General features: G+C 39.5%; 1 protein-coding gene across 1 annotated transcript in view; it reads right to left on the bottom strand.

The window, feature by feature from the left end:
- Positions 1-14832, bottom strand: part of LOC117385047 (receptor-type tyrosine-protein phosphatase F) — a 218080-nt gene that overhangs the window by 31628 nt on the left and 171620 nt on the right. Inside the window, exons 21-23 of the mRNA XM_033982280.2 lie at positions 13582-13694; positions 7413-7510; positions 1372-1495 (exon numbers count right to left, since the gene is read on the bottom strand). Coding sequence (XP_033838171.1) covers positions 1372-1495; positions 7413-7510; positions 13582-13694 — 335 coding nt within the window. The remainder of the gene's footprint in view (positions 1-1371; positions 1496-7412; positions 7511-13581; positions 13695-14832) is intronic.

Genomic DNA, 14832 nt, shown 5'->3' with positions numbered 1-14832 from the left:
TTTGGCATAATTTCTTTTTGCATTTTTTCCTCTCATTTCGCTGGGGGGGGGGGGGGGGGGGGGGTGATACATTATTGTCAGTGGGGCAGTGTTTCCTATAGGGGAGACACTATGGTGACCTCCTCATAGTATAAATTTTGCTCTCAGTCTAAAACCAGCTAAAACAATAAAATGTTATATGTTGAATATGATTTTTTTATACGTTGTTTTATCATAAATATATGAAAGAAACAACATTACAGTATGCTACAATGGGATATGAATGAGCAGCCCTCTGGTTTCTTGTTAAATGTTTAACCAGTTAACACTTAACTCACTGCACTATTGCCACGCAAATCATAAATAAACCAAAGAAAATGACGCAGCCAATATGTAAAAAAATATGACCATTCAATCCAGTGTCAGATTTAGAAAATTAAGTATATGTAATTTCATGCCTGATGTTTAATTAGGTATATTGCCAATAACAAATATGCCAACATGTCCCGTCTGGACATTATGCTATGCCGTTATTCCATTAAGCAATCTTAATCTGTTTAGCCACCATTTAGTCTATGCATATGTTGACAACAGAACTTTGTCAGTTTGCCAAGCGACAAAAAAATTGGCATCTGCTAATTTACAAATCTATACGGTGGCCGTTTTCTCCACATTTACATCTTTGCAATGCCAATATTATAGAGTAGACATGAGTAAACAGTTATAACAAGCTTTGTTCAATATTGTCATGTTTATTTATGATATTCAGTTACCATGTGGTATTTGTTTTGCCCTCATGTAAGACTTATTTCATATAGTACAGTTAATGCATTAATGAAAATGACTCCTACCTTACTGGACATTATATATCTCACTTAATGGAGCTGTACCTGATTTTTAAATATGTGAAAAACAGAACTAGTTCTTTTTAAATGGCTTGCTGTGGTCCAAAGTCATTCCTCACTTACCTTATGCATTCCAGGCATCTTAATTATTCAGTACGATGAGTATAGGGCAGAGAGGAGTTTGCCATCACTGCAATATTAACAATAACTAGCATACTAACTGTGCACTTCCAGATTTTTGGACAGTAAAATGATTTATATTAGATGCAGACAGTACACAACTGACTTATTTTGACATTAGGAGCTGCTTACACAATATATCTGTTGCGGGATAAGACAAAAAGACTTAAATGTGATATTGGTGAAGTCAATTTCAATATCACAGGTCTACAGCTACTGAATCTATTCTCCTTATTGCGCTAAAACTGCTTTTTGCCTTGCCTGCTACTTGGATAAAGTCAAGGTGGTGAAAAGTTTAAGCCAATCTATATTTCCATCAGGCATGTTGAAGGGTGGATATTTGGGTTGAAGTGGCTATTGCACTTACCATCCACTGAGGTGAGTACTACCCTGGAGTGGTCATAGGCGATTACGTTTGCATAGCGGTTCTTTGGCTTGTTCACTTCCATGTTGGAGTTCTCCCAGGTAAACTGTTGGCCCGGATCAATAGACTATAGAAAAGAACAACAACAAAGGCCAATAGTCAAAAACTGTGTCACAAAAAGGTGTATTGAATGGAAAAACACAAGCGTACATTTAAGTTGGAAGTGCGTAAGATGAAAGAAAGTCAGGACCAAAAAGCTAAAGGGACAGACTGTTCCTGCAGTGAGCTGTCAGCTATCAAACAGATGAATATGAGCAGAGTATGGCGTGTGTTCAAAGTAGTAGTTTTTTGATTCAACAAAGGTGGAAATGTGGCGGCATGTGGCTACTTTCACAATGAATTCAGACTTACAAGAGGTCATAAAAGGGCGACTTTTCAGCAAGCATCAAATACTAACCATATCCAATGATTTATGCTAGAAAGTTTTCTAATATATCCAAATCCAAAGTTTTATGTTAATGGATCAGAACTAAACTCGGACTGAACCAGGACTGAACCAGGACTACACCAAGACTAAACATGGTTACAACAAAAAGACTAGACCAAAACATGATCAAACCAGAACTAAACTAGGTCTAAACCAGGACTAGTCCAAATCTCAACCAAGTCACAACCAGGTCTCAACCAGGTCTCGTTAAAGGGCAAAACCTGGACTACTAATCTAAGACAAAACCAACACTGACCCAGGACTGAACTTCTTTAAAGTAATCAGGACTTCAACTTCAAACCAAATAATGGCCACCAGCAGCACTGCATACTACATTTTGCAAAACTCTTCTTTCATCCATATCTTTTAAAAAACATGTTTAATATATATATTTTTTTACCAAATGAACACCCACTCTGCATTACCTCATTCTTCAAAACAACTGATAATTTACCGTAACTTTTTCCCCTTCCCGTTATATTTTGGTATCAGTGCCTTCTTCCTCGCCCTCTCCCTCCCCTGCTACAACATTTGTCTCAGTGCTCCAGACGACAGTAGACTGCATACGTATTGATCGGTGCAGATATGTGACGCTATCCCACCCCCCTCAGCTCAATAGTGTCACCACGTCTCTTGTTATTTCATTATCGATCCTGCACACACCAGAAACCTTGTCCACTAATTCCCCAAGACCTTTTCGCCTTCAACAAATCCAGAGACAGACCTTGGACATTCTTGCACTTACTTAACCCTGGCTCAAGCAGTTCATTTAATTAGAAGAGCCTGTCCCAGTCGTGTCAAATGGGACAAATGGACTGATGAGGGAATAATTTGTGTGTTTAAGCAGGATGGACATGTGGCCGCTCATAAGAGCTGGTATTCAATTAAGGGTCCTGGTTAGAGCCCAGTTTAGTCCAGATGTAGACATTGTTTAATCCTGTTCTAGTCCTGGTTATAGACCATAGCACTTTATAATTATCTCACTAACCAAACCTAAAAGTCGTTAAACACATAACTGGAGATAGATGGATATATCACTTGGCTTTTTAACATATTGGCTATCAGCCTTCAATCTCCAACATAGGCCGATATGTTGCTTCAGCCTACCATCTAACTAGAGGAGACCTTTCATTTGATCACTTTATTGAAAATAGGGCACTGCTTTCTGATGGCTTTGCAGTGAAATAACTCCATCTAAAGCTGGGTTTGTTGCGATTTAAAATCATATATCGGCCCAAAATATTGGCAGAGCTTATCAGTCATTAGTTGCTGTAGTTTCAAAACAATTGGCAATGGCCAACAATGTCTTGCTTTAAAATACAGTCCGCTATTGCTATTAACTACCACAGTAATTACCAGTAGAATTTCCAGTAAGTACCATTGAATGGTCAATCACGTACCAGTTAAAGTATTGATAGTTATCGTTATGTATTACTGTCATGTTCATTTAAAATGTATAATTTATTTATTTTTGTTATTATTGGAAATTTCTTTTCAATCTGATTGATGTATTAATGTGAAATTTGTCATAATAAAGTGTTTGTGTTGGCTTGTATATTTTCTATTAATATATAATGAAATCAAAAGATCATATGCCTCATAACAACATATTCTTTAATACCATTCACAAAGTAATTATACAGTATGTATTTGTAAGCATCATTATAAGTACTAGCCAAGGTACCGGTAGGTATCACTATAGTTACCAGCCAAAGTACCACCACAAGTACCACAGTAACTACCCCAGTAACTACCACTGTATGTACCACCGTAATTACCAGTCAAGTATCTACTAACTACCAAAGTAAGTACCTAGTAAGTCCCGGACCATATTTTAAAGTGCTATTTTAAAAAAAAAATTTTTTTAAAAAACCCCATATTGCTCGATCTGTACATATAATTTGGCTTTACTTGATTGAATAAAAAAAATGTAATCCATTAAAATAAACTTTGATTGTGCACAAATACAGTTAAAAAAACTCAAGGATAAACAAGGATACTGTTAGCTAATCATTGTCTTCAAAATCAATAAAAGTTTTATCATCTAATAAAAGTTTTGTCACTTCCTGCCTACAAACTCCCACCTCCCACGGGGCACAAAAGAGAAGTGAGTCATTCTAAGTAAGGACACATTCTTGTGCTAGTGAGATTTGGTTGAATTTGTTGGAATCCAAACTGCCAAATTATTCTCCACTGGCTCGGCCACAGGTAAAAGCATGCCCATTAGATAGCTATTAACAAAACAGTTGCGGTATTGCAGTGTCATCCTTTACCTGGCAATGTGACTAAAACGCTTCAGACAACATTGTCTACTTTATAAAAATACCACAGAGCTCCTGTTTCGATTCAAAAACATTAATTCAAAACCATGACGTTTCTGAAAATGATGTGCAAGAAATGTCGATATGTTGTGCTGAATGTTACGGTTTGAATTTAATAGCCAATTTCTATGTCCACGCGGGCTAGTATGAAGAAAGCCATTTCATTTGCAGTCAAAACATGCCAGGCCCATTTGAGTGCTTTGAGAATGCAGCATCTTACGGGAGAGACTGATGACAACCGGTAAATAAGTTTGGGAGCGCTGGCAAAAAAGAGGTGAGAGGGGCGTCCAATGCACTGCCTGTTTCCACACTGGATGGGCTTACAAATGAGAGTAATGATAGACCTATGATGAGTGTGCTGCGCGATAAAAAGACTGTCAGGGGAGGAAGCTACGCTGCGTCTGATTGACAAATACTGCTCATTACCCAGCATGCCTTGTGCTCAGTGTGGGTGCTGCGGGAGGGGAGGCGGAGGACGCAGGAGTGGTGATAAATATTGGGAAAGAAAATATGTGCTTATAGATGCTTTGGTATACCCGCTTTTTGTATTTTAGTAACTACTGCAGAAATGGTACGGTATGATATTTTAATTTTTTTGTTTTTGTTTGTTTTTTAATATTGCCAGAGTTACAATTATATTCATCCAAACTCAAAATGTTGATTCAATTTCTCTGGTGATTTTGCAACTTAATTAAAAAAAAACAACATCTTATCAGGCCAAACTATGGTGGTCAGTAATTGGCTGATTTGGCTAATTGCTACCGGCTAAAGCCTAGAGCGTCTTAACACTGACTCTGGAGCCTCTGTAGAAGATAAAAAACTGTACTTATAGCTATCACTTATGGTAGCCAGAAACATGCAAGTAAGCCAGTACTAATATTATAAAAAAAATCGTAGTTAAGTAGCCAATGATGTCATGATCTCAAATTTTGACTGATTCTGAAATTTCTAGTGAGAACAAAAACAAACAGGACCAGTGCCTTATAGGAGGGTCTTTACTTTACCTTGAGTTACTTACATACTCATAGGTGAATATGATATGTCGACATTCTAATGATTATTTGAGTACAGATTTTGCCTCTCGCCTCGCCGCTGGAGGGGAAGTGGAGACGACTACACAAATGAGGAGCCTTTGGGGTTGGGCACACCAGGAGCAGCCGGAGAACGGGACTGTGACAAAGCACCATGAGCTGCTGCGCACTGTCCCAGCTGGCACCGGGACGGCCCGCCATCTGCGTGGACGGGGAGGGGGTCTTCTCTGGCTCTGGGGAAGTGAGAGGGGCGGGCCATGTGCCTGCAGCCATACAAGCTGCATTCTGGCTTGATATGTTACACTAACTCAACAGGCAGGCGAGGCACTGAGCAGCCCACGAAAAACAACACTTAATTGAGCGCAGACGTTTGGAAAGGGGCTAATTATGCCTCCAGATAGCATTTAATTTGCACTAAATCGCCAGAAATGCATCAAAATCGTATACCATATGTTGGTAAGATATACACTTTGCTTACAAGGTCTCCTGCCACACAGTAAGCTCAAAGCATATCAATGTGCATACATATTTTCTTTATCATGCCACATGTACAGTTGGTAAGAAATAAAATGTCATGTGTTCAATAGTTATACAGTTGTTAGAACATATAAAAGTGGTACATATGATCTAATGGTAATATGATTGAGTTTCTGAACAATGCTGGTTAACAAGTACTTCAGTCTGTGCCTATTACAGCCGAGCATTTCATTAAGTTAAATAATAGAGCTGGAACAGTAAGCCTAAAATAGATGAATCGTTTGTTGTTTCATAACAAATAGCCAGCAGCATAAAACTAAGGTCTAGGGCACTGTTGGGAACATTACCTTCACAATGCATGTTTATTGTTAATTGTAATAGCTTCCTCTTCCAGTGTTAAATTTCATTTATTTTGCATTTAATTTATATGAATGGTCTGGTATAGTGCTGGAAAACTTTTAATTATATTCCAAATTTGCTTTTCGAAATGGCCATAAGTTAAGCTGGAAATACATAAACAGGCAAAAGTTTCAGAGCAGGTTGTTAAATTAGAACATTCATTCAGAAAAGCTAATGCTACTACTCTTACATTATTGTACTATTACGTCTATTGTCACTTCAACTACCACCATTACTACTACCGACATCAATATACTTGTACTCAATGCATAGATGCCTTCAAAGGTAATGAAATGCAATCAAAATGACCTTGTTCCTCCCTTTAGTTTGTATGTTTTGTCACTTCTCCATAGCACCTGATTTGAACTGAGCAGTGACCCCACCAAGTGTGCGCAAACGTCCTTTTAGGCAAGGCCTTGTTCAATCCATTGCTTGTTGAAATGGGGCTTATTAGGCAAGCCTGATCCAACAATCACACAAACATTAGCACAACTTCTTTTCTCTCTCTGTATTCAAGGGAACCTGTTCTCTTCTCATCTGGCCTTGCTCACCCCTCAAAAAAGACAAAAAAACCCAACAATTTGCCACTTTAAATGCAAATGGATTCTCTTTTCTTTAGTAGGAGAAGAACGGTGACAAGACATAATCCCTCACAGAGTTGCATTGGAAGGAACCGAAGCAAAATAACATTCAAGGCAAGCATCAAGACACAAGCTGATTACTTAAGCAACTCGTAGCCACCTGCTAGTTTGGGGAAAAAGGAGTCCCGTAGGTTTAAAAGTGGGCATCCCGGTGGGATCAGTAATGGAGTCGCAAAAAAGACTGAATAGTGTCAATGAAAGAAGGCCATTAGAAAACATGAACACAAATTTAAACCAGGAAAAACATTGAGAGTAATTTGAGAAAAGAGATAAGAGATGTGTTATAAACATAAAAATGGAGATGGAAAAAATTATTTGGACAATAAAAACAAAATGGGAAGAGACAGATTTAATTAAAAATATATATAGGACAAACTGTTCTAAAATATTCGGAGTATCCTAATTATTCACAGTGATGAGTTTATAAGCACTTTTCTCAACACTGCAGAGTTTTGCAGTAATGGTAAAGCTAACAACTAGCATGTTAACACACACTTCCTGATTATCAGACAAACAAACAAAACAAAAAAACACTTGATAATGAGATGCAGACTTATTTGAACTCTGCTGATCAATTTTGCTCAAATACCTGGGAAAAAATATGTACAGGGCCCTTTAAGGTGCACATTATTACAAATATGTTACAAAATATAAACATGTATATTGTTGAACTTAACAGCAGACCCACCTCATACTCCTGAGAGAATTTGAGTCCATCGTTTGCCTTCAGTCTCTCGATGTGGTCGGCCAAGTCTGCCACTGTGATGGGTGGGTGCTCCCTCATTCCTGGTTATGAAAATAAAATTTCAATGCATTAGCCTTTGTTTTTTGAGTCATAAAAAAGTTTAATATGTTCATATATTTTGAGCACAGAGAGAGAGATGCTGCTGATGGGACCATGAAGTGGCTGTGGACACTGTTGAACAATGTATGATACAGGGCTGAGGCACTGGTGATGACATCATGCTCAAGCACACTTTCCACCTGGTTCAGTTCAGTTCAGTTCAGTACAGCACAGCGCAGGTAGCACACTGGTATTCCTATTGTTTCAAGGCACCCATACATTATTGATTGTTTACAGACTCTCAAATATGACTCTCATTTGGAACTCAGGAACCAGTGAAGTAACCACAAACTTCAAAAAGTTGTGGTCCTGTAGTTGTCCAAACATAAAGCAAAATCTACAATGTAATTTTATCCTTTCACCCATTAAAGAGTATAGGACGATAACATGAAGCAACTAAAATTAGCCTGAAACTTTGAATAGGCACCTAATAAAGCGTTATTTGCGTTTTGGGTTTGGGTGCATACTAAAATAAGATTGATGTCACTTAATATAATACAGTACAATACAATACTTGCTGGTTCAATCAACAATAATGCATATTGCCATTGGGTCCTTGAACAAGACAATGAATTTTGTATTTTGCACATTTTACCTCTTCCGTTTGAATCCGTGTTAAGTGTTAAAAATATGGTTTAATTTTGCCAAATCATATACAATACATTTATCAATTATCAATTTATAACTACTCTAATAGCAACAGTTAAGCTACAGTAAGATGCGACCCAGTTTCAAATACCACTGCTTCATAAGAATCACTATTTACGTCACCATCAGTGCTGCTTCCGTCAATCATTGTCCACACTCCCCCCTAGTGGATAGCCAGATCAGAGGTTGAATTGCCTAACCGTGACGTACTGAACTGAACCGTGATAGTCCATCTCCGTGGAAACGTATTTGGCGAGAGGGGGGACACAGGTGTAGCCAGGGCTGTGATGCCTGAATGACACGGAGCAAGCACGGATCTCAGGACACATCCACTCTCAACATGGGCAAGAGGTGGGATCACTACAAGACCCAACAGTCACTCGGCATCCGTCACACTGTCACTTCCTGTAGCGCAGAGGGAAAATACTCACTACCGACTGGTAACTGTCCAAAAAGATCCTTTGAAAATCTCTCTCTCTACAATAGACCATCATTCGAAGGCCCAGCCTGGAGCACTTTGGCTTTGGATTAATTTCAAACAACCCCCATGCCGGCTCCCTAGATTTCTCATCGTGGCGTTATTGGATGATTTATTGCTAATCTACCGACACAAATTCCCCCTGTGCCTGTGAACTTGGCAAAAAAAAAACAACGCTGCGCTTAAAAGGATTGCTGGGAAACTTGTGTGCTCAGAGTCGACTGTATTTGACGCATGAATGCACCCAGGCACACAGAGAAGAGTTAGCTGTAAGTAAAAACTCACAAAAAGATCATAAAAGTGTACTCAATAAGGTAAGTACACATTTAGTGTATATGACAGTTTTCTATGTTCCTCTAATTCTGAGTTTATGTGGGTTATTGTGGTTAATAGTTATCATTTTTTGCATCAGGGTATAAAATTTAGTCCATCATAACTATTGTGTAAATTAAAATTTCAAGCAAGGATAAACTAGTTCAGGGTTTTTTAACTACATTTAGTGAAATGAGTCGTCAAACCTGTCATATGCACTTTAGCTATGGAGTCTATGGAGGTGAAGAGGTCAGGAAATGCCAGTGCTGCTGCCTCATTATTTCAGTAATGTTAATGGCTAATGGCGAGTTACTATGGTCACTGCACAGAATTAGACCTCACCAATTGCGCTAATTCAATACACGCAGGGGGGCTTCCTATGAACACATTAACATCTAGTAACATCAGTGTTGGAGCATACTTGGTCAGGGCGTTTGTGGACATGTTTGTTAAATGGACAGTGAAGTCTTTAGCTGAGTCTCAAATGGCTGATCTCAAAGTGCACTTCCAGAAAAAGCACTGTGAACTACATACTTAGTGGTAAATGAGTTGTGTGTTTTCGACATTAGACGGCCCATGTCCTAACCACAATTGGAGTCTGCAACAATCTTTCAAGGTTGCTTCAAATATGGATTTTCACCAGGCTAATTATGATCGCCCACAAATCCTTTTAGGGAGGTGCCTGCCTGTGCTAGTGTAGTGTGTTTCAATTCATTTCACATACAGCTAGACAAATAAAGATACTTGCATATATAGTATCTTTGCTCTAATGTATAAAGCTGTTCTCGGATAATTATGCAAAGTGGCGATATGCTGCATTGTTGGTTTGATCAATGGTGGTACTGAGCAGTTTTTTTTGTTTTTTTTACAATAATGGTCTAAACAATTAAGAAATGTAAGAGTATTAACCAATTACGAATATGGACAATTTGGACTCTTTTTGAAGAATGTTGGACTTTTTGACCGCTTTCTGATACCTTATAAGAAAACCTCACAATGTAATCTATAGGACCTACCCTCCGTCTGATTTACTTAATTTTTTCGTACAACTGTATTACATATATTTATATTTTGCAGTGACATCCTGCTTAGGGTATACTGCATGTAGGTCTATGGTGGAATGTTCAGCATGTTAAAATCTAAGTCTGAAAACTCAAGAAAAATTACAAAATGGATTTAAACAACACATTTTCAGGATCCTGTGATGAATATGAGTATTCATGTGTTTGATTTTCAACAAAAAAGGTAAAGTGACTACTAATGCAACTACTGTTAGCTGATGCTAGCCAACAGTTATGGCTGTAATGTTATTGAGGGGGATTTGTTTAACAGAACAACGGCTCACCTGTTGGACTTCCAGCTAAATCAGCTCTTTATTGTCAGATTGTATTAAAACAAAGCTCAGATTAAAGTCTAACTTGAGTAACCAAGTTTCAGACAGAGCAGTGCCTATAGTTAGCATCACACGCTCAGGGAATGTTGATGACATCAACTGCAAAGTCTCAATAATGACAAATAAATAAAAGTATTTCAAAAAAGAACTTTATAAACCATATCTGACATTATGCTTTTGTTGTCAAAGAGTCAACTATAGAAAGCACAACATAGGCATCCTAAAATAAGCGAAACCAGTCAAAACATGGTAATGTGTGACAGATAAAATGAGTGACAGGAGTGAAGAGACTGCACGTGAGGGAGGTAACACAGTGGGGGGCAGTAGAGAGTAAACTAACTTTGAGTGTTGGGGCAACGGTTGGAGCTGGGACCTGTGAAGGAGAGAAAGAGACGAGAGAAAGAAGAGTGAAGGAAAGGAAGGAAGAAAAATAGACTTGGATCAATAGGGAGATAGCTCAGGATCAGACCTAGACCAAACGGCATCTGCAAATAACCTTAAGCACACCAGGAAGGCACAGCGGGCAGTGTTTACTTTTACGGGGGACAATCTCAGCTCCAGTTTTCAAGTACTCCCAGGTGACTACTTACTTTAAATTGCAGGACTCCAACCTGTGATGCTATCTGTAATGTAAATACGCACAGAAGAAGGCATGGCCAACGGTAAAGCTGGTATATTGGTCCACACCTAACTGCTGCTGCTGTTGCTGAGGTGGTTGCTATAGAGGTGGCTAAATAAAGAGAGACTAGAGATATGATCGACCAAAGCCCTTAAACAATCAGGAACAGAGCAGGGCTGCCCCCCGCTAGGAGCCAACCACATTGGATGACGAAATAAAAATAATCAAGTTTAGCGCAAAGTCTTACACAATATGTACAGATTATGTATTATGAATATGTACAACATATGTATAAATAGTCTCTCAAACAAAAAACTGTTCCAACTTGTGATGTCATACAGGGAACTCCATACACCTTCAATAGAATCATTTGGATAATTTCAGCCCTGGGATTGCTACTTCCTGATGAACAAAAGGTAAAAAGAAGCTGTTAACTTGAAAACTACTGCTGCATGACATCACAAGGTGGAACAAACCATTTTGAGCCTGGGCGTTGTAGACTAATATGATATTTTAACATGGCTAAAAGCTCACGAGAGACAATTTTGTGTAATATAGGGCCTTTAGGAGCTAACTTGACCTTAGTTATTAGTGAGTTAGTTAGTAATAATTTCATTGTTCCATAATTATGCATACATATTACTATTGTATATAATACAATAAAATATGTCTAGATTTAAGTAGCACTGAGTACACTAAAGACTTGACAAGAATCTTACAGCGTTATCACAAATTCACACATTAATATCATAACTATGCAAAGTGTCAGCATAATAAATTGATGTTTACTGTTGCTTGTAGGAAACATGCATTTTTATGAATGGAGCTGGCTGCTGATTGCCTGTGAGTTTGTCAGCAAGTGAATGAAAAATATACTGCAAGTTTAATCTCATGAATCACATATAATTTAACTTTATTATGATATATTATGTAGCTAACATAAATAGCAAATGGGCAAATTATGACTGTGTATTACTGTATCATTTTCTCTGTTTTTAATTTATGGTATATTACTATGTTACATTGTCAGCCAGAATGTAACAACCACTTAGTGTAATTACCTATTTAGTTTTATTTAATAGTGCACTATGTAACTTTTCTGGAAGAGGGTTTTCCACCTGCTTGCCTCCATGGAGATGTTTTTTTTCTTTTTTTAACTTTTAACTTAAATATCTTTTTATTTATTATTATTTATAATTGCAGGTGTATTTATTGCCCAAAAATACCACAGATCTGAGCTGCAATATGCCTGGATGGTGGCACCTGCATGTCTCCATGGGGATAGATAGGTTTTATGCGGTTTAATTTGCAGAACATTCCAGGTAAAGCAATAACATCTCTACAAAACAAGCAGGTAGTGCACCCCTTACCATAAAAGTTACATGGCGCTCCTTTAAATATACTTTTTTTTATCATTCCGCACTGTCTCATTTTTTCTATCATTTGGGCTGGCAGGAATTGGTAATATTGTCAAATTAATGTGAACATCCCAAAAAGAGGAGCTTTCAAAGGAACATAAAAAAAAAAAAAAAAAAAAATGAGAAAGAGTGGGCCGAAGAGAAGAGCGTTGCTGCTATTAGCCTACAGGGGGAACGGCGAGACAAAGGACCGAAGATGTGGAAGAGATGTGGGAGGCTGGGAACCGAACAGGGCTGCTTTAGTGCTGCTGCTTAATTCCTCTGCAGGGGTTCAAAGAGGATGTGAGCGCGAGTATACAGCCAATGGGGTCTTTAATAACCCGTGAGAAGCCAGCCACACGTGTGAGTATGTGCTTGTATGTGTGTAACGTTGACATTTTATCCCCGCTGTATTGTTCCCTCAGCCCAGCTCACCTTGACATCAGAGGCAGCAGGACTCATTACCAGCAGAGGAGGGAAAGAAAGAAGCTGATGGGAGGGGGAGGGGGGAGCTGCCTGACACCGCTCTCACCAGCAGTACCACAACGGCTACACACACATACAAGCGCGCTACGTGGACGGCATTGCAATCCACCTGTGATACAGTCCAAGCCGGGGTTTGATAGCGTTTGTTTATTTTCTTCTTATTGAACTGTAGCAGCCAGCCACGGGATGAATTACAAAAATATGCAAGAGGAGGGAGACGGTGTTATCCGACAACACCTGGTGCAAAAATAATCAAGAAATACATCAAGAGAATAAAACAAGGCGGAGGTAGATTGGAGATTTTTTTTTGTGGGAAAGAAATTTAAGATGCAATATCCGCCACTGTGAGGTTGAGACAAAAGACATTATGGAGGGTTATTAACATGTGAGGCGTGCTTAGAAGTGATAGAATAAGGTCTGCTTTTGAATGACTGAACCATGCATTTCAAGGGGATTTTCATCTTAGAATAAATTCATGATACAGCAACAACATGTGCGCAGAAGAAGGCCAAATATACAGTAAATGTAATGCTAATGTTATTATGTCATATTCCCATTGGCTGCAGGTACTTCCATTTGATATGCCTGTTATACTGTAGGTATTTTTTGTAATAAATTATGCAAAACCAATTGCTTTTCCATGTAAACATGTGTTGCTCCACCAGACTGTGCCTCTTTACCTGGCGTCTGGTAGTTTAGACGTCTCATCTCCACTGGGTCAGAGGAGTTGGCCAACAGTGAGTCCTTCACCCCTCCAGAGTGCTCGTCTTTGGGCAGAGGAGACGCCCGCTTTCTGTGGAGGAGAAAACATAGACAGTCAGACTAAACCTGAGTATTTGATCATTACATGAGTAACCAGGATCCTGTACTGAAACCAATTGAGCAGAATACGTGAGTGGAATCAGCAAGATGAATTTTATGGACAAAGAAAAACAACAGTAATGAGGTTAATGGTGGAGTTAAGAGTTTTATAAAATAGTTCTGAGAATTGGCATTTTAGGAGACCTGTCGGTACCAGAGCTTTACCCCATTTAATTTTGCCAAATGGAGTTAAATGTGTTTGAAGAAATGCCATCATTTCCTGGAGTGGCCTAGGTGGGGCTGTTTTCTGTTGGATGGGAGACAGCTGCAGTAGGGTGCACATGAGTGTGAATGTGCATGTGAATAAATCTGTTTGTGGAGAGAAGATTGTAATGTGTGATTTAGCGCTGCGGCCCTGCGAGTGTGTGGTGTGTTTACTGGCTCCAGATCGAGAGGAAAACAGGCACACGCTGTAATTAGCTCATCAGCTGGTGGCACAACACTGGGTAATTAGAGCGGCGAGCTGCACCTGCACTGCCAGAGCTGAGCGCAGCACTGTACAGAGGCTGTGGACCAGAGCACTGTCCGTCAGCCGAGAAGAACCAGCAGACCAGTGTGTGTGAGACAGGCAGCATCTGTCCTCTGCTCGCACATACGCCTCTCTCTCCACTCTCTCCACAGCTGCACCAGGCTCTCTCGCCCACTGCACACGGCCCAAAGACGAAGGAAGCATCAGAAGCATCAGAAGCATCAGGGCGTCCTGTGGAAATTTCACATCTCATTGCACTCCATTTGCAAGTGCCAGCGCGGGTCTGAGGCTGAGCAAGGCCTTCTGTCTGCATGCAGAGAATACTTTAACCTGGACCACCACAGTATTCAGCCTCCTGGTCTGTGCACCACCTGTTATCTGACGCTGCAGGGGGCTGGACTAATGCTAGCACTGTGACAGCTAATCTATGACATGGATCTCTCCCTGCAGCTGAGAGGAGGAGCGCTCTGGACTTTCACTGGGACCAGACTAAGCATCTGTGATGTGTCCCCCCGCTCGCCACATGTCTCCTCCGGCCCAATCAGATCACTATCTACATGACAACCAGCGAAGAGCTAAAGGTGAACATGGCAGCAAAACA

This window comes from Periophthalmus magnuspinnatus, chromosome 17, assembly GCF_009829125.3.
Source record: "Periophthalmus magnuspinnatus isolate fPerMag1 chromosome 17, fPerMag1.2.pri, whole genome shotgun sequence".
Lineage (NCBI taxonomy): Eukaryota > Metazoa > Chordata > Actinopteri > Gobiiformes > Gobiidae > Periophthalmus > Periophthalmus magnuspinnatus.
Note: the sequence above shows the minus strand (reverse complement) of the source record. Positions and strands in the feature narration are given on the sequence as shown.